Source organism: Lithobates pipiens, unplaced genomic scaffold, assembly GCF_037356315.1.
Source record: "Lithobates pipiens isolate NorthernLeopardFrog02 unplaced genomic scaffold, aLitPip1_a1.2 Scaffold_13, whole genome shotgun sequence".
Classification (NCBI taxonomy): domain Eukaryota; kingdom Metazoa; phylum Chordata; class Amphibia; order Anura; family Ranidae; genus Lithobates; species Lithobates pipiens.
The window spans coordinates 538,031,333-538,050,068 of NW_027507718.1; the positions used below are offsets into that span (position 1 = coordinate 538,031,333).

General features: G+C 48.6%; 1 protein-coding gene across 2 annotated transcripts in view; it reads left to right on the forward strand.

Moving 5' to 3' along the window:
• The window catches only part of LOC143975748 (matrix metalloproteinase-21-like), a 65,165-nt gene that overhangs the window by 17,069 nt on the left and 29,360 nt on the right, over positions 1–18,736 (forward strand). The window contains exons 2-4 of one of the 2 annotated variants that reach the window (XM_077478261.1): positions 3,321–3,352; positions 10,810–11,124; positions 13,587–14,298. In XM_077478261.1, the coding sequence (XP_077334387.1) occupies positions 10,975–11,124; positions 13,587–14,298 (862 nt within the window). In that variant the 5' untranslated portion in view covers positions 3,321–3,352; positions 10,810–10,974. Of the gene's footprint in view, positions 1–3,235; positions 3,353–10,809; positions 11,125–13,586; positions 14,299–18,736 lie in introns of those variants that run through there. The other variant, XM_077478260.1, reaches the window with a different exon arrangement.

An 18,736-nucleotide genomic window follows, 5' to 3' on the forward strand; every position in this document is an offset into this window, starting at 1 on the left:
ACACCACAGAGACAGGAGAGAGACTGCTCCGAGAGGGGGGCTACAAGACACCATAGAGACAGGAGAGAGACTGCTCCGAGAGGGGGCTACGAGACACCACAGAGACAGGAGAGAGACTGCTCCGAGAGGGGGCTACAAGACACTACAGAGACAGATGAGAGACTGCTCTGAGAGGGGGCTACGAGACACCACAGAGACAGGAGAGAGATTGCTCCGAGAGGGGCTACAAGACACCACAGAGATAGGAAAGAGACTGCTCCGAGAGGGGGCTACAAGACACCACAGAGACAGGAGAGAGACGAGACTGCTCCGAGAGGAAGCTACAAGACACCACAGAGACAGGTGAGAGACTGCTCCGAGAGGGGGCTACAAGACACTACAGAGACAGGTGAGAGACTGCTCCGAGAGGGGGCTACAAGACAACATAGAGACAGGTGAGAGACTGCTCCGAGAGGGGGGCTACAAGACACCACAGAGACAGGTGAGAGACTGCTCCGAGAGGGGGCTACAAGACACTACAGAGATAGGAAAGAGACTGCTCCGAGAGGGGGCTACAAGACACCACAGAGACAGGAGAGAGACGAGACTGCTCCGAGAGGAAGCTACAAGACACCACAGAGACAGGTGAGAGACTGCTCCGAGAGGGGGCTACAAGACACTACAGAGACAGGTGAGAGACTGCTCCGAGAGGGGGCTACAAGACAACATAGAGACAGGTGAGAGACTGCTCCGAGAGGGGGGCTACAAGACACCACAGAGACAGGTGAGAGACTGCTCCGAGAGGGGGCTACAAGACACTACAGAGACAGGTGAGAGACTGCTCCGAGAGGGGGCTACAAGACAACATAGAGACAGGTGAGAGACTGCTCCGAGAGGGGGGCTACAAGACACCATAGAGACAGGAAAGAGACTGCTCCGAGAGGAGGGCTACAAGACAACACAGAGACAGATGAGAGACTGCTCCGAGAGGGGGCTACAAGACACCGCAGAGACAGGTGAGAGACTGCTCCGAGAGGGGGGCTACAAGACACCGCAGAGACAGGTGAGAGACTGCTCCGAGAGGGGGCTACAAGACACTACAGAGACAGGTGAGAGACTGCTCCGAGAGGGGGCTACAAGACACCGCAGAGACAGGAAAGAGACTGCTCCGAGAGGGGGCTACAACACACCACAGAGACAGGTGAGAGACTGATCCGAGAGGGGGGCTACAAGACACCACTGAGACAGGTGAGAGACTGCTCCGAGAGGAGGGCTACAAGACAACACAGAGACAGGTGAGAGACTGCTCCGAGAGGAGGGCTACAAGACAACACAGAGACAGGTGAGAGACTGCTCCGAGAGGGGGCTACAAGACACCGCAGAGACAGGTGAGAGACTGCTCCGAGAGGAGGGCTACAAGACAACACAGAGACAGGTGAGAGACTGCTCCGATAGGGGGGCTACAAGACACCACCGAGACAGGTGAGAGACTGCTCCGAGAGGGGGCTACAAGACACCATAGAGACAGGAGAGAGACTGTTTCGAGAGGGGGCTACGAGACACCACAGAGACAGGTGAGAGACTGCTCCGAGAGGGGGGCTACAAGACATTACAGAGACAGGAGAGAGACTGCTCCGAGAGGGGGCTACAAGACACTACAGAGACAGATGAGAGACGAGACTGCTCTGAGAGGGGGCTACGAGACACCACAGAGACAGGAGAGAGACTGCTCCGAGAGGGGGGCTACAAGACACCGCAGAGACAGGTGAGAGATTGCTCCGAGAGGGGGCTACAAGACACCACAGAGACAGGTGAGAGATTGCTCCGAGAGGGGGCTACAAGACACCATAGAGACAGGAGAGAGACTGCTCCGAGAGGGGGCTACGAGACACCACAGAGACAGGAGAGAGACTGCTCCGAGAGGGGGCTACAAGACACTACAGAGACAGATGAGAGACTGCTCTGAGAGGGGGCTACGAGACACCACAGAGACAGGAGAGAGACTGCTCCGAGAGGGGGGCTACAAGACACCGCAGAGACAGGTGAGAGATTGCTCCGAGAGGGGGCTACAAGACACCACAGAGACAGGTGAGAGACTGCTCTGAGAGGGGGCTACGAGACACCACAGAGACAGGAGAGAGACTGCTCCGAGAGGGGGGCTACAAGACACCACAGAGACAGGTGAGAGACTGCTCCGAGAGGGGGCTACAAGACACTACAGAGACAGGTGAGAGACTGCTCCGAGAGGGGGCTACAAGACACCATAGAGACAGGAGAGAGACTGTTTCGAGAGGGGGCTACAAGACACCATAGAGACAGGAGAGAGACTGTTTCGAGAGGGGGCTACGAGACACCACAGAGACAGGTGAGAGACTGCTCCGAGAGGGGGGCTACAAGACATTACAGAGACAGGAGAGAGACTGCTCCGAGAGGGGGCTACAAGACACTACAGAGACAGATGAGAGACTGCTCTGAGAGGGGGCTACGAGACACCACAGAGACAGGAGAGAGACTGCTCCGAGAGGGGGGCTACAAGACACCGCAGAGACAGGTGAGAGATTGCTCCGAGAGGGGGGCTACAAGACACCACAGAGACAGGTGAGAGATTGCTCCGAGAGGGGGCTACGAGACACCACAGAGACAGGAGAGAGACTGCTCCGAGAGGGGGGCTACAAGACACCGCAGAGACAGGTGAGAGATTGCTCCGAGAGGGGGCTACAAGACACCATAGAGACAGGAGAGAGACTGCTCCGAGAGGGGGCTACGAGACACCACAGAGACAGGAGAGAGACTGCTCCGAGAGGGGGCTACAAGACACTACAGAGACAGATGAGAGACTGCTCTGAGAGGGGGGCTACAAGACACTACAGAGACAGATGAGAGACTGCTCCGAGAGGGGGCTACGAGACACCACAGAGACAGGAGAGAGACTGCTCCGAGAGGGGGGCTACAAGACACCGCAGAGACAGGTGAGAGATTGCTCCGAGAGGGGGCTACAAGACACCACAGAGACAGGTGAGAGACTGCTCCGAGAGGGGGCTACAAGACACTACAGAGACAGGTGAGAGACTGCTCCGAGAGGGGGCTACAAGACACTACAGAGACAGGTGAGAGACTGCTCCGAGAGGGGGCTACAAGACACTACAGAGATAGGAAAGAGACTGCTCCGAGAGGGGGCTACAAGACACCACAGAGACAGGTGAGAGACTGCTCCGAGAGGAGGGCTCAAAGGCAGCTTGGGGGGGGGGGGGTGGGGGGCTGCGAGACCACAACCACAGAGACAGGCGAGAGAGTTGGGTAATGTCATTCCTCTAAATGTATGCCATGTTTTCTTCTCTTAGATCTGCTACGAAGAGAAACTGAACAGAAGAAGGTGAGAATCTACCCAATAGGAATGTCTGTCTGTCTGTCTGTCTCGCTGAGATTTTATATGTAATCATTGTATCACATTGTACAGGCCATGACCCCCCAGTTGATATGTGGCCAATTACCATTCTACATGTAATTATTTCCATGGGATATCTGGCGAGTAACTATTGTACTGGTCGTGACCTCCATGTGATCCATGCCCAAAAATCACTGAACTGGCCATGACCTCCACGTGATCCATGTCCAATAGTTATTGTACAAGCCATGACCTCCGTGTGCTCCTTGCCCAAAAATCATTGAACTGGCCATGACCTCCATGTAATCCATAGCCAATCCACATTGTGCAAGCCATGACCTCCATGTGCTCCATTGCCAATAATTATTGATCTGGCCATAATCTCCATGTCCAAAAATCATTGAACAGGCCATGATGACCTCCATGTGATCCAAGGCCAATAAACATTAAACTGGCCTTGACCTTCATGTGCTCGATGTCCATAAAATATTGGAACTGGCCATGACCTCCATGTGATCCATGTCCAATAATCATTGAACTAGCCATGACCTCCATGTAATCCGTGGCCAATAATCAATGATCTGGCCATGACCTCCATGTAATCCGTGGCCAATAATCAATGATCTGGCCATGACCTCCATGGCCAAAAATCATCGAACTGGCGGCATGATGACCTCCATGTGATCCATGACCAATAATCATTGAACTGACCTTGACCTCCATGTGATCCATGGCCAAAATCATAAAACTGGCCATGGCCTCCATGTGATCCATGGGCAATAATCATTACTCTGGCTATGACCTCCATGTGCTCAATGGCCAATCACCACTATACAGGTGTCACGTACCTTACAGCGGAGTCAGACTGCTGAGGGTGGCCTCTCGCACGGTTCCGGTCACCACGCCCCTGGAGATGGGAACAGGGAACGTGAGGACACGAAAGGGTGCAGGTGCCTGCAGATGGAAGTAGAAGGCCTTGAAGATGCTGGGTCCTCACGGTAGAAGAGATGTAGATTGGTCACGTAGGTAGGCACCAGAAGACCAGCAGGTGTGCAGGGAACACTACGTGTCTGAAACAGGTAGGATCAGCAACTGGCAGGCAATGCGGCACAATGACAGGAGACAGGTGCGAAATCAGGAACAAGCAAGGGGTCTGGTAACATGCAGGCAAAACGAGGTACCGAATCGGGAGACAAGCCGAAGTCAAAAGTCCAAGCCAAGGTCAGAGGTGGTCCAGGAATCCAAGAGTGGGTATCAGGAACGGGTCAAAGGAGCAAGGATCACAGGAGCAAGGTCACAGGAGCAAGGTTTCAGGAACAAGGTCACAGGAGCAATGATCAAGTCTTACAGGAACAGCTGAAGACGATCCAGCATTGGTGTCAGGCCAGGACCCTGTTTATATAGAGGGAAGTGAGCCAGGATTGGTGGAAGTGGCCGTCCGTGCGTGAAGACGTACATCCGTTCAGTTTGCGCGGGTGTTTTCGCGTGTTCGGATTGGCGTACAGCCACGTGTTCGGATTAGCATACGTCCGTTCGTCCTGGAATTCGTACGCCTCTGACGGAGACACCTCGCATGGCGCCTGGAACGAACGGGAACTACTGCTATACGGGAGCGGGCATAAGTACGGTGAGTTCCCTGACAGTGCCCCCCCCTTAAGGGCAGCCTCCGGGTGCCCCTTTGAACCAACCTTTGAGAGCGATGAAAAGCCCGTATAAGCCTCTGGGCATGAAGATTCGCTTCGGGTTCCCAGGAATTTTCTTCGGGGCCGAAGCCTTTCCACTTAATCAAATATTGGTTTTGTCCTTGGCGCTTCCTGTAACCTAGAATGGCTTCGATCTCAAACTCCTCCTCACCATCTATCAAAATAGCTTCTGGAGAGCATAATTCCCGATCTGGAAAGGAATTGGGTACATCAGGCTTAAGTAGAGAAGTGTGAAATACAGGATGAATTTTAAATGAGCCGGGAAGTTCAAGTTCATAGGCTACTGAATTAATTTTCTTCTTAATTGGAAAAGGCCCCAAATATCTGGGTCCCAATTTTTTAGAGGGACACGCCAGTTTCAGATTTGCGGTTGACAGCCATACACGATCACCGATCTTTAAATCCAGTTCTCCCCTTCTCTTCCTGTCAAAAAATTTTTTATCGTCCTCCTGAGCCTTAGAGAGGGTTTCTTTAAGTACCTGATTGTTGGTAACAAAGAAATTCAGCCTATCCTGGACAGCTGGTACAGGAGAATCCGGTAAGGATGTTGGTAGGAAAGAGGGATGAAAACCAAAGTTAGAATAAAATGGTGACTGGTTAGTAGCGGAATGAATAGAATTATTAAATGCGAATTCTGCTAAAGGTAGTAACGAAGCCCAATCCTCCTGAGAAAAAGAAGTGAAACAACGTAAATATTGTTCCAAGGTTTGATTAGTGCGTTCGGTCTGCCCGTTTGTTTGGGGATGGTAAGCTGAAGAGAAATTTAACTTGATACCCAGAGTTTCACACAATGATTTCCAGAATTTTGACGTGAATTGGACTCCACGATCAGAGACAATATCACCGGGAATTCCATGGAGTCTGACAATTTCTCTAATGAATATTCTGGCTGTCTCGGTTGCAGATGGGGTTCCCTTCATGGGAATAAAGTGTGCCATTTTAGAAAAGCGATCCACCACCACGAAGATAGAGGAAAATCCTTCAGAGGGGGGAAGCTCAACAATAAAGTCCATTGCGATCTTATCCCATGGTCTTTCAGGGATAGGTAATGGCCTCAATAATCCCCAGGCTTTATTTTTGCTGTTTTTATTCCGGAGGCAGGTTGAACAAGAACTAACATAGTTCCTGCAGTCTTTCGCGAGGTTTGGCCACCAGAAATGCCTTTGAACTAAATTTGTTGTTTTGTGACTCCCGAAGTGACCCGCCAGAGGATAGTCATGACAAACCTGTAAAATGGAGGCGCGAAGGTTTTGAGGGATGAATAATTTGCTTCCTCGCCAAAACAGACCATCTTTTTCTTGAAGGTTCATATCTGGAGGGATTGATGCACCTCGGGATGACTGTCGAACCTGTGATAGAAAACTGGTTTGTGTTAATAGGAAGTTTCCAGCTTGCAAAATAGTGTCTGGAGGGGATGAGGCTTCAGTTTCAGAGAACATGCGGGACAATGCGTCGGGTTTACTGTTCTTGGATCCTGGTCTGTAGGTTATGTGAAAATTAAAACGGGAAAAGAAAAGAGCCCATCTTGCCTGCCGGGGCCTGAGACGCTTAGCTGTTCTGAGATATTCCAAATTTTTATGATCTGTAAAAATCAATACTGGATGTGTTGCCCCCTCAAGAAGGTACCGCCATTCCTCCAAAGCCAGTTTGATTGCTAGGAGTTCTCGGTCTCCCACATCGTAGTTTCTTTCTGATGTATTGAGTTTTTTGGAAAAGAACGCTACAGGATGCATTAATGATTTAGGCCCTTGGCGTTGAGACAGAATGGCACCTACGGCGTTTTCTGAAGCGTCTACTTCCAGAGTGTAAGGTAGAGCAGGATCAGGGTGTTTGAGTATTGGGGCTGATGTGAATAATCCTTTTAGTTTATTGAACGCAGCTTGGGCCTCGATGGACCATCGAAAACGGTTTTGTTTGCTGGTCAGTTGCGTGATGGGGGCAATAACACTGGAAAAGTTTTTGATAAACTTCCTGTAAAAATTAGAGAATCCAATGAAGCGTTGTACCCCTTTTTTATCAGTTGGAGGTGGCCAGGATAAAATGGCTGAAACCTTTTGAGGATCCATCTCTATTCCCTCAGTTGATATTACCAGACCCAGGAAGTGAATGGTCTGCCGTTCGAACTCGCACTTCTCGGCCTTGGCGTAAAGCCCATGTTGCCTTAATCTCAGGAGAACTTGTTTCACATGGTCACGATGGGTTTCTAGAGAGTCTGAAAATACCAAAATATCATCCAAATAAACAATTACAAATAAATCCAAAAAGTCCCTGAAAATGTCATTAACAAAATGTTGAAAAGTGGCTGGGGCGTTGCAAAGTCCAAATGGCATGACCAGATACTCAAAGTGGCCAAAACGTGTCCGAAAAGCCGTTTTCCATTCGTCCCCCTTACGGATTCTGATTAGATTATAGGCCCCTCGTAAATCCAGCTTTGTGAATATTTTGGCTGATCGAAGTCTCTGGAATAATTCTGGAATTAATGGAAGGGGGTAGCGGTTTTTAATCGTTACTTTATTTAAATCCCTATAATCCACACATGGGCGGAGCGAATGGTCTTTTTTTTCAACGAAAAATATTCCAGCACCGGCTGGAGAAGATGAATGTCGAATAAATCCTTTCTTGAGGTTCTCATCAATGTATTCTTTGAGGACCAGGAGCTCGGGTTCTGATAGAGGGAATATCCTCCCGAATGGAATTTCGGCTCCAGGCAATAACTCGATTGGGCAATCGTAGACCCGGTGAGGAGGTAGTGTGTCCGCCTTTCTTTTGTCAAACACGTCCAGGAATTTGTGGTATGTGGTTGGGACCAACCCCTGGAGCTCAGATGTAGGACCCGAACAGGCAATGACCGGAACCAGGTTGTTTGAGGTCCTGACACAATTTTGGAGGCAGTAAGTGGACCGAAACACTACCTCACCGGTTATCCAGTTTATTTGGGGATTATGGGCTTGTAACCATGGCATTCCCAAGATGATTGGAAAGAGTGGTGAAGAAATGACATCCAAGCAGATTAATTCTTGGTGACCGGATAGAATGTTGGCGAGCAGTGGTTGAGTCTCATGGGTAATGGGACCTGATCTGATGTTGGATCCATCTGCTAACCGTATAGAAAGTTGGCGTTGCTTGAGTGCCAATGGAATGTTGTGTTGCAGAACGAGAGTATGGTCAATGAAGCAACTACAGGCGCCCGAATCAATTATAGCTTGGACCTGTAGTGTTCCTCCTGGCAGCTGTAAGGAAAAAGGAACAGCTATATGAATTGATTTCGTCAGAGGTAATGCATTGGATACAAGAGGTGAGTCTTTGAATTTACGATTTTTATTGGGACATGCATTCGCATAGTGACCAGTTTCCCCACAGTAGAGGCAAAGGTTATTCTGACGCCGGCGTAGCTTCTCCTCTGAAGACAATGGTGAGCGAAGTAATCCTAGTTGCATTGGTTCTGGAGCTTCGGAGATGGGAGCAGGTGTAGAGGTAGGAGGATAATTAGGAACCTTGGGTAACATCCAGGTGGGGCGAAACTGACCAACTCTTTCAGCTCTCCGTTCCCTAAGACGGCGGTCAATTTGGATTGATACCTGTATGAGGTCTTCCAAAGAACTGGGAACTTCGATGCGGGCTAATTCGTCTTTTAATGGTTCGGACAGTCCAATGCGGAATTGGTAACGTAGGGCGGCGTCGTTCCATTGAGTGTCAGAACTCCACCGCCTAAAGTCCGTCACGTAATCCTCTACAGGTCTGCGACCCTGTCGTAGAGCATGGAGACTGGCCTCAGCAGTGGTGGCACGCTGAGGATCATCGTATAATTTAGCCATCTCATTCAGAAAAGAGTCCGTGGTATCAAGCAGGGAGCTGGCCTGTTCCAAGAGGCGATGGGCCCAGGTCTGAGGTTCCCCGAGAAGCAAGGAGACGATGAACCCAACTTTTGTGCTTTCCAAGGAGAAGGTGCGAGGCTGTAGCAGGAAGTATAATTGGCATGCATTACGAAAAGCACGGAATTTGCTGCGATCTCCGGAAAACCGCTCTGGTATAGGAACTCGAGGCTCCGGGGATGGCACCACTATTGCAGGCATGGATGCTGGAGTTGCCGGACTGGCGGACCGAGACGCTGTAGCCCCTTGGGAGGCAGTAGTGTTTGGAGATAATGACTCCACCCTCTGCTCGAGTTGATGGTAACCATCTTGCAAGCCTTGAACTGCTTGGGTAAGGGCAGAGATCTGTTGGCACAAAGCGTCCAGAGGTGAGGCCCCCCTGTCTGACTCCATGTTTCTGGCTGGATCGTACTGTCACGTACCTTACAGCGGAGTCAGACTGCTGAGGGTGGCCTCTCGCACGGTTCCGGTCACCACGCCCCTGGAGATGGGAACAGGGAACGTGAGGACACGAAAGGGTGCAGGTGCCTGCAGATGGAAGTAGAAGGCCTTGAAGATGCTGGGTCCTCACGGTAGAAGAGATGTAGATTGGTCACGTAGGTAGGCACCAGAAGACCAGCAGGTGTGCAGGGAACACTACGTGTCTGAAACAGGTAGGATCAGCAACTGGCAGGCAATGCGGCACAATGACAGGAGACAGGTGCGAAATCAGGAACAAGCAAGGGGTCTGGTAACATGCAGGCAAAACGAGGTACCGAATCGGGAGACAAGCCGAAGTCAAAAGTCCAAGCCAAGGTCAGAGGTGGTCCAGGAATCCAAGAGTGGGTATCAGGAACGGGTCAAAGGAGCAAGGATCACAGGAGCAAGGTCACAGGAGCAAGGTTTCAGGAACAAGGTCACAGGAGCAATGATCAAGTCTTACAGGAACAGCTGAAGACGATCCAGCATTGGTGTCAGGCCAGGACCCTGTTTATATAGAGGGAAGTGAGCCAGGATTGGTGGAAGTGGCCGTCCGTGCGTGAAGACGTACATCCGTTCAGTTTGCGCGGGTGTTTTCGCGTGTTCGGATTGGCGTACAGCCACGTGTTCGGATTAGCATACGTCCGTTCGTCCTGGAATTCGTACGCCTCTGACGGAGACACCTCGCATGGCGCCTGGAACGAACGGGAACTACTGCTATACGGGAGCGGGCATAAGTACGGTGAGTTCCCTGACAACAGGTCATGACCTCCATGTGAACAATGGCCAATCCACATTGTGCAAGCCATGACCTCCATGTGCTCCATTGCCAATAAGCATAATCTGGCCATGACCTCCATGTGATCTATGGCCAATCCACATTGTACTAGCCATGACTTTGATGGTCTCCATGGCCAATCCACATTGTACAAGCCATGACCTCTATGTGCTCCATGGCCAAAAATCATTGAACTGCCATGACCTCCATGTTCTCCATGGCCAATCCACATTGTACAAGCCATGACCTCCATGTTCTCCATGGCCAATCCACATTGTACAAGCCATGACCTCCATGTTCTCCATGGCCAATCCACATTGTACCAGCCATGACCTCCATGTTCTCCATGCACAGTCACCACTCTACAAGCCATGACCTCCCCCATTGTACAGGTGTGATATATTTATTCCATACACAGCGCTATCACTGCACCATCTAGGAAACATATTCTTTCCTCTGTTGAATTTCCAATGATGCGAATACAGGAAATGGGCATCTATTTAATACTATTTGTAATTGTCGAATTAATCCTTCTTCATCCACCTATTGTGGCCCCTCGCAGGTCTATTAGTTTGGCCCCCATGTAATTTGAGGTCCACATCCAGTATGTATGATGCTTTCCCTGTCTTCCAGAGCCTGAAAACGAAGCCCGCCCAGGGGCAGAACAAAAGAACAATTCAGAAAAAAAAAGCTGTCATTTACCAACATAGAACTTTTATGACGAAGCCCTGCCAAAGAAAATCCTGAAAACTCCACCCACAAAGAACTGAAGCCCCGCCTCTGGGGAGCAGAATTGACATGGCAGCCCCAAGAACTTTTCTGATCCTCCTTGTCACAGAGCTGACACTCATCGCCTCAGAAAGGCTTTTCCACGCCCGGGATCGCTCCGATATCCAGACAAGGCTGAGGGACAAAGCCGAATCCATCCTTACAAGAGAATATGCTCAGGTATCCGTCTATCCGTAACTCTATATGTAGGTGCGAAAGCCCGCTGGAATTCTATCCAGTTTTATTCATTAAAAGAAAACACCACTGGTAACACCTCCCCCCACCGGGGGACACAAAGCATTTAAAACGAATGTCACCAGTCATCGGGAATTTCCTGTGTCCACCATAGTATACCCATAGTGGTCTCCAGTAGGTGGTGGGAAATGTAGAACGATTCGTCTATGATCTGTGTAATACAATTTATTAACTCATTTTATACCCAAGAAGGAATAGCAAAGTACATTGTCCTAAAGGGCCTCCATCTAGGGAGGGACCTCTTCTGCAGCACCAGACACTCCCTGCACTATAAGCTGTCCTGCAGGACCTCCATCTAGGGAGGGACCTCTTCTGCAGCACCAGACACTCCCTGCACTATAAGCTGTCCTGCAGGACCTCCATCTAGGGAGGGACCTCTTCTGCAGCGCCAAACGCTCCCTGCACTATAAGCTGTCCTGCAGGACCTCCATCTAGGGAGGGACCTCTTCTGCAGCACCAGACACTCCCTGCACTATAAGCTGTCCTGCAGGACCTCCATCTAGGGAGGGACCTCTTCTGCAGCACCAAACGCTCCCTGCACTATAAACTGTCCTGCAGGACCTCCATCTAGGGAGGGACCTCTTCTGCAGCACCAGACACTCCCTGCACTATAAGCTGTCCTGCAGGACCTCCATCTAGGGAGGGACCTCTTCTGCAGCGCCAAACGCTCCCTGCACTATAAGCTGTCCTGCAGTTCCTCCATCTAGGGAGGGACCTCTTCTGAAGCACCAAACACTCCCTGCACTATAAGCTGTCCTGCAGGACCTCCATCTAGGGAGGGACCTCTTCTGCAGCACCAGACACTCCCTGCACTATAAGCTGTCCTGCAGGACCTCCATCTAGGGAGGGACCTCTTCTGCAGCGCCAAACGCTCCCTGCACTATAAGCTGTCCTGCAGTTCCTCCATCTAGGGAGGGACCTCTTCTGAAGCACCAAACACTCCCTGCACTATAAACTGTCCTGCAGGCCCTCCATATAGGGAGGGACCTCTTCTGCAGCACCAAACACTCCCTGCACTATAAGCTGTCCTGCAGGCCCTCCATATAGGGAGGGACCTCTTCTACACCAGCGAACCTGCCCTGGTCTATAAACTGTCCTGCAGTTCCTCCATCTAGGGAGGGACCTCTTCTGCAGCACCAGACACTCCCTGCACTATAAACTGTCCTGCAGGACCTCCATCTAGGGAGGGACCTCTTCTGCAGCACCAAACGCTCCCTGCACTATAAACTGTCCTGCAGGACCTCCATCTAGGGAGGGACCTCTTCTGCAGCACCAGACACTCCCTGCACTATAAGCTGTCCTGCAGGACCTCCATCTAGGGAGGGACCTCTTCTGCAGCACCAAACACTCCCTGCACTATAAACTGTCCTGCAGGCCCTCCATCTAGGGAGGGACCTCTTCTGCAGCACCAAACGCTCCCTGCACTATAAACTGTCCTGCAGGACCTCCATGTAGGGAGGGACCTCTTCTGCAGCACCAGACACTCCCTGCACTATAAACTGTCCTGCAGGACCTCCATCTAGGGAGGGACCTCTTCTGCAGCACCAGACACTCCCTGCACTATAAGCTGTCCTGCAGGACCTCCATCTAGGGAGGGACCTCTTCTGCAGCACCAGACACTCCCTGCACTATAAACTGTCCTGCAGGACCTCCATCTAGGGAGGGACCTCTTCTGCAGTGCCAAACGCTCCCTGCACTATAAACTGTCCTGCAGGACCTCCATCTAGGGAGGGACCTCTTCTGCAGCAGTAAATGCACCCTGGACTATAAGCTGTAAACACTTTTAATAAATGTTAAAAATAGAAAGAAAATTAAAAAAAATTGAATACATTTTTTTTATTTTTTTTCAACATACTTGGCCAATTTTTCATGAATACAGCAAAAGATAAAAATCTCAGTGGGGATCAAATACCACCAAAAGAAAGCTCTATTTGTGTGAAAAAAATGATATATATTTCATTTGGGTACATCGTGGCATGACCGGGCAATTACCAGTTAAAGTAGCGCAGTGCTGAATGGTAAAAAATGGCCTGGTCATGAAGGGGGTAAACCTGGAGCTGAGATGGTTGAATACAGAAGCTCCGTGCTGTATTGGTTCTTACTTATCTCCTAGGTGGGGCCCCTCCTGGCTCCCAGATGGAGATATCCTCTGTCTGCCAGGGTGGGGCCCTGAACCATAGCCATGCCTCTAATAAAATCACTGTACCTACCTGCACAGCCAGTGTGTTGATTGTCCACAAACCTCATGTTTTAATGCATTGTATGAATAAAATGAAAATGAGCCTCTTCTGGGTGTATAGATCTCCTCCACACATGGTGTATTCCATAGTATTTGATGTGCCCTTGTCCTCCCAGTCACCAGCCTCTCTTCTAATCTTTCTCTATAGAACTATCTCTGGAAGTATGGCTGGGTCGAACCGGTCCGCTGGGACTCTATGCCATTCCGTGGAGTTCCAGCCTCCTCAGAGGAGAACGTTGCTCCTCCAGATATCTCCACCCTTCTGAGTGAAGGACTGTCATCACCATCTGCCCAGCCAGAGACTCCTCAAGGTCTAGAACCAACACTAAACCCGAGATTTATTGGAGCATTAAAAAGATTCCAAGAGGCCAAGGGTCTGAGGGTGACGGGGGAGTTGGATGACGCCACTCGAGAGGCCATGAATGCTCCCCGCTGTGGGGTTCCTGACCGCAAAGTCGCAGAAGTAGAAAAATTAGATAATGTCAAAAGACTCAACCGAGACCTGTCAAAGGATGAGGACCCACATCTAACCACCACCGCTTCCACCATCTCTACAAACCAACTTACGATGCAAGTTCCTCCACAGGAAGAAAACCACTTGGACCTTCGACTGTCACAACATGTCAGGAAAAAGCGGAGTCACCTCTTGAAAGCTGGGAAAAAAAAGGGGGCCTTTTCCAAGCCAACAATTAAGTGGAGGCTTCTGGGTGAAGGCTACAGCGTGTGGCTAACTATCGACCAACAGCGTTCCATATTATTGCGTGCATTCCGAATCTGGAGCGAGGTGGTTCCCCTCAACTTCGAAGAAGACCTGACCTCTCCGGCCCATCTTATCGACATCAAGTTGGGTTTTGGGACTCGTGAGTATTTTTCAGTTATCTCCTATTACTTATACAGGGGAGGACGGCTGAGCGTAATATAGATCAGCCACCATTAAAGGGGCAGTTTTTAAAGGTTGAAAGGACTATTTTGCCATATTTATCATGAAAGGTGCCAATACTTTGGACATTTTATAAATAATGAACGATCCACCTTTTCTGTTTTTGAGACATAGCTGCCATACTGTCCTGGTGACAAGCCAATGATAAAGTCATACTGTCCTGGTGACAAGCCAATGATAAAGTCATACTGTCCTGGTGACAAGCCAATGATAAAGTCATACTGTCCTGGTGACAAGCCAATGATAAAGTCATACTGTCCTGGTGACAAGCCAATGATAAAGTCATACTGTCCTGGTGACAAGCCAATGATAAAGTCATACTGTCATGGTGACAAGCCAATGATAAAGTCATACTGTCATGGTGACAAGCCAATGATAAAGTCATACTGTCCTGGTGACAAGCCAATGATAAAGTCATGCTGTCATGGCGACAAGCCAATGATAAAGTCATACTGTCATGGGGACAAGCCAATGATAAAGTCATACTGTCCTGGTGACAAGCCAATGATAAAGTCATACTGTCCTGGTGACAAGCCAATGATAAAGTCATACTGTCATGGTGACAAGCCAATGATAAAGTCATACTGTCATGGTGACAAGCCAATGATAAAGTCATACTGTCCTGGGGACAAGCCAATGATAAAGTCATACTGTCATGGTGACAAGCCAATGATAAAGCCATACTGTCCTGGTGACAAGCCAATGATAAAGTCATACTGTCCTGGTGACACGCCAATGATAAAGTCATACTGTCCTGGTGACAAGCCAATGATAAAGTCATACTGTCCTGGTGACACGCCAATGATAAAGTCATACTGTCCTGGTGACAAGCCAATGATAAAGTCATACTGTCCTGGTGACAAGCCAATGATAAAGTCATACTGTCCTGGTGACAAGCCAATGATAAAGTCATACTGTCATGGTGACAAGCCAATGATAAAGTCATACTGTCCTGGTGACAAGCCAATGATAAAGTCATGCTGTCATGGCGACAAGCCAATGATAAAGTCATACTGTCATGGGGACAAGCCAATGATAAAGTCATACTGTCCTGGTGACAAGCCAATGATAAAGTCATACTGTCATGGTGACAAGCCAATGATAAAGCCATACTGTCCTGGTGACAAGCCAATGATAAAGTCATACTGTCCTGGTGACAAGCCAATGATAAAGTCATACTGTCCTGGTGACAAGCCAATGATAAAGTCATACTGTCCTGGTGACAAGCCAATGATAAAGTCATACTGTCATGGCGACAAGCCAATTATACAGTTACAGTCTCCTGGGGACAAGTTATGGATAAAGTAAGAGGGGTTGATTTACTAAAATTGGAGAGTGCAAAATCTGGTGCAGCTCTGCATAGAAACCAATCGGCTTCCAGGTTTTATTGTCAAAGTTTAATTGAACTAGCTAAAGTTAGAAGCTGATTGGCTACCATGCAAGGCTGCAGCAGATTTTGCGCTCCCCTATTTCAGTAAATTAATCCCATAGTATCCTGGGGACAAGTCGGGATGAAGTCATAGGGGGTTATTTCCGAAAGGCAAATCCACTTTGCACTGCGAGTGCACTTGATAGTGCACTGAAGATGCTCTTGGAAGTGCAGTCGCTCTAAATCTAAGGGGTAAATCTGAAATGAGGGGAAGCTCTGCTGATTTTATCATCCAATCATGTGCAAGTTAAAATACTGTTTTTTATTTTCTTTGCATGTCCCCCTCGGATCTACAGCGACTTTACTTCCAAGTGCACTTGCAGTGCAAAGTGGCTTTTCCTTTAATAAATAACCCCTATAGTGTCATGGGGATAAGTTATGGATGTAGTCATAGTGTTCTAGGGACAAGCATTGAAAAAAGTCATATTGTACTGGAGACAAATTTTGGATGATGTCATAGAACAAGCCTTGAAAAAGTAATATTGTCCTGGGGTCAAGTCAGGATTAAGTATTAGTGTTCTGGGGACAAGTCATGGATGAAGTCATAGTATCCTGGGACAAGTCATAGATGAAGTCATAGTGTCCTGGGACAAGTCATAGATGAAGTCATAGTATCCTGGGACAAGTCATGGATGAAGTCATAGTATCCTGGGACAAGTCATGAATGAAGTCATAGTATCCTGGGACAAGTCATGAATGAAGTCATAGTATCCTGGAGACAAGTCATGGATGAAGTCATAGTATCCTGGGACAAGTCATAGATGAAGTCATAGTACCCTGGGACAAGTCATAGATGAAGTCATAGTATCCTGGGACAAGTCATAGATGAAGTCATAGTGTCCTGGGACAAGTCATAGATGAAGTCATAGTATCCTGGGGACAAGTCATGGATGAAGTCATAGTATCCTGGGGACAAGCCATAGATGAAGTCATAGTGTCCTGGGACAAGTCATGGATGAAATCATAGTATCCTGGGACAAGTCATAGATGAAGTCATAGTATCCTGGGGACAAGCCATAGATGAAGTCATAGTGTCCTGGGACAAGTCATGGATGAAGTCATAGTGTCCTGGGACAAGTCATAGATGAAGTCATAGTATCCTGGGGACAAGTCATAGATGAAGTCATAGTGTCCTGGGGACAAGCCATAGATGAAGTCATAGTGTCCTGGGGACAAGTCATAGATGAAGTCATAGTATCCTGGGGACAAGTCATAGATGAAGTCATAGTATCCTGGGGACAAGTCATAGATGAAGTCATAGTGTCCTGGGGACAAGCCATAGATGAAGTCATAGTGTCCTGGGGACAAGTCATAGATGAAGTCATAGTATCCTGGGACAAGCCATAGATGAAGTCATAGTGTCCTGGGGACAAGTCATGGATGAAGTCATAGTGTCCTGGGGACAAGTCATGGATGAAGTCATAGTGTCCTGGGGACAAGTCATGGATGAAGTCATAGTATCCTGGGGACAAGCCATAGATGAATTCATAGTATCCTGGGACAAGCCATAGATGAAGTCATAGTGTCCTGGGGACAAGTCATGGATGAAGTCATAGTGTCCTAGGGACAAGTCATGGATGAAGTCATAGTGTCCTGGGGACAAGTCATGGATGAAGTCATAGTGTCCTAGGGACAAGTCATGGATGAAGTCATAGTGTCCTGGGGACAAGTCATAGATGAAGTCATAGTGTCCTGGGGACAAGTCATAGATGAAGTCATAGTGTCCTGGGGACAAGTCATGAATGAAGTCATAGTATCCTGGGACAAGTCATAGATGAAGTCATAGTGTCCTGGGACAAGTCATAGATGAAGTCATAGTATCCTGGGACAAGTCATAGATGAAGTCATAGTGTCCTGGGACAAGTCATAGATGAAGTCATAGTGTCCTGGGGACAAGTCATGGATGAAGTCATAGTGTCCTGGGGACAAGTCATGGATGAAGTCATAGTGTCCTGGGACAAGTCATAGATGAAGTCATAGTATCCTGGGACAAGTCATAGATGAAGTCATAGTATCCTGGGACAAGTCATAGATGAAGTCATAGTGTCATGGGACAAGTCATAGATGAAGTCATAGTATCCTGGGGACAAGTCATAGATGAAGTCATAGTATCCTGGGACAAGTCATAGATGAAGTCATAGTATCCTGGGTACAAGTCATAGATGAAGTCATAGTATCCTGGGGACAAGTCATGGATGAAGTCATAGTATCCTGGGGACAAGTCATAGATGAAGTCATAGTGTCCTGGGGACAAGTCATAGATGAAGTCATAGTATCCTGGGGACAAGTCATAGATGAATTCATAGTGTCCTGGGGACAAGTCATAGATGAAGTCATAGTATCCTGGGGACAAGTCATAGATGAAGTCATAGTATCCTGGGACAAGTCATAGATGAAGTCATAGTGTCCTGGGGACAAGTCATAGATGAAGTCATAGTGTCCTGGGACAAGTCATAGATGAAGTCATAGTGCCATGGGACAAGTCATAGGTGAAGTCATAGTATCCTGGGACAAGTCATAGATGAAGTCATAGTATCCTGGGTACAAGTCATAGATGAAGTCATAGTATCCTGGGGACAAGTCATGGATGAAGTCATAGTATCCTGGGGACAAGTCATAGATGAAGTCATAGTATCCTGGGGACAAGTCATAGATGAAGTCATAGTGTCCTGGGACAAGTCATAGATGAAGTCATAGTGCCATGGGACAAGTCATAGATGAAGTCATAGTATCCTGGGACAAGTCATAGATGAAGTCATAGTATCCTGGGACAAGTCATAGATGAAGTCATAGTATCCTGGGACAAGTCATAGATGAAGTCATAGTATCCTGGGACAAGTCATAGATGAAGTCATAGTATCCTGGGGACAAGTCATGGATGAAGTCATAGTATCCTGGGACAAGTCATAAATGAAGTCATAGTATCCTG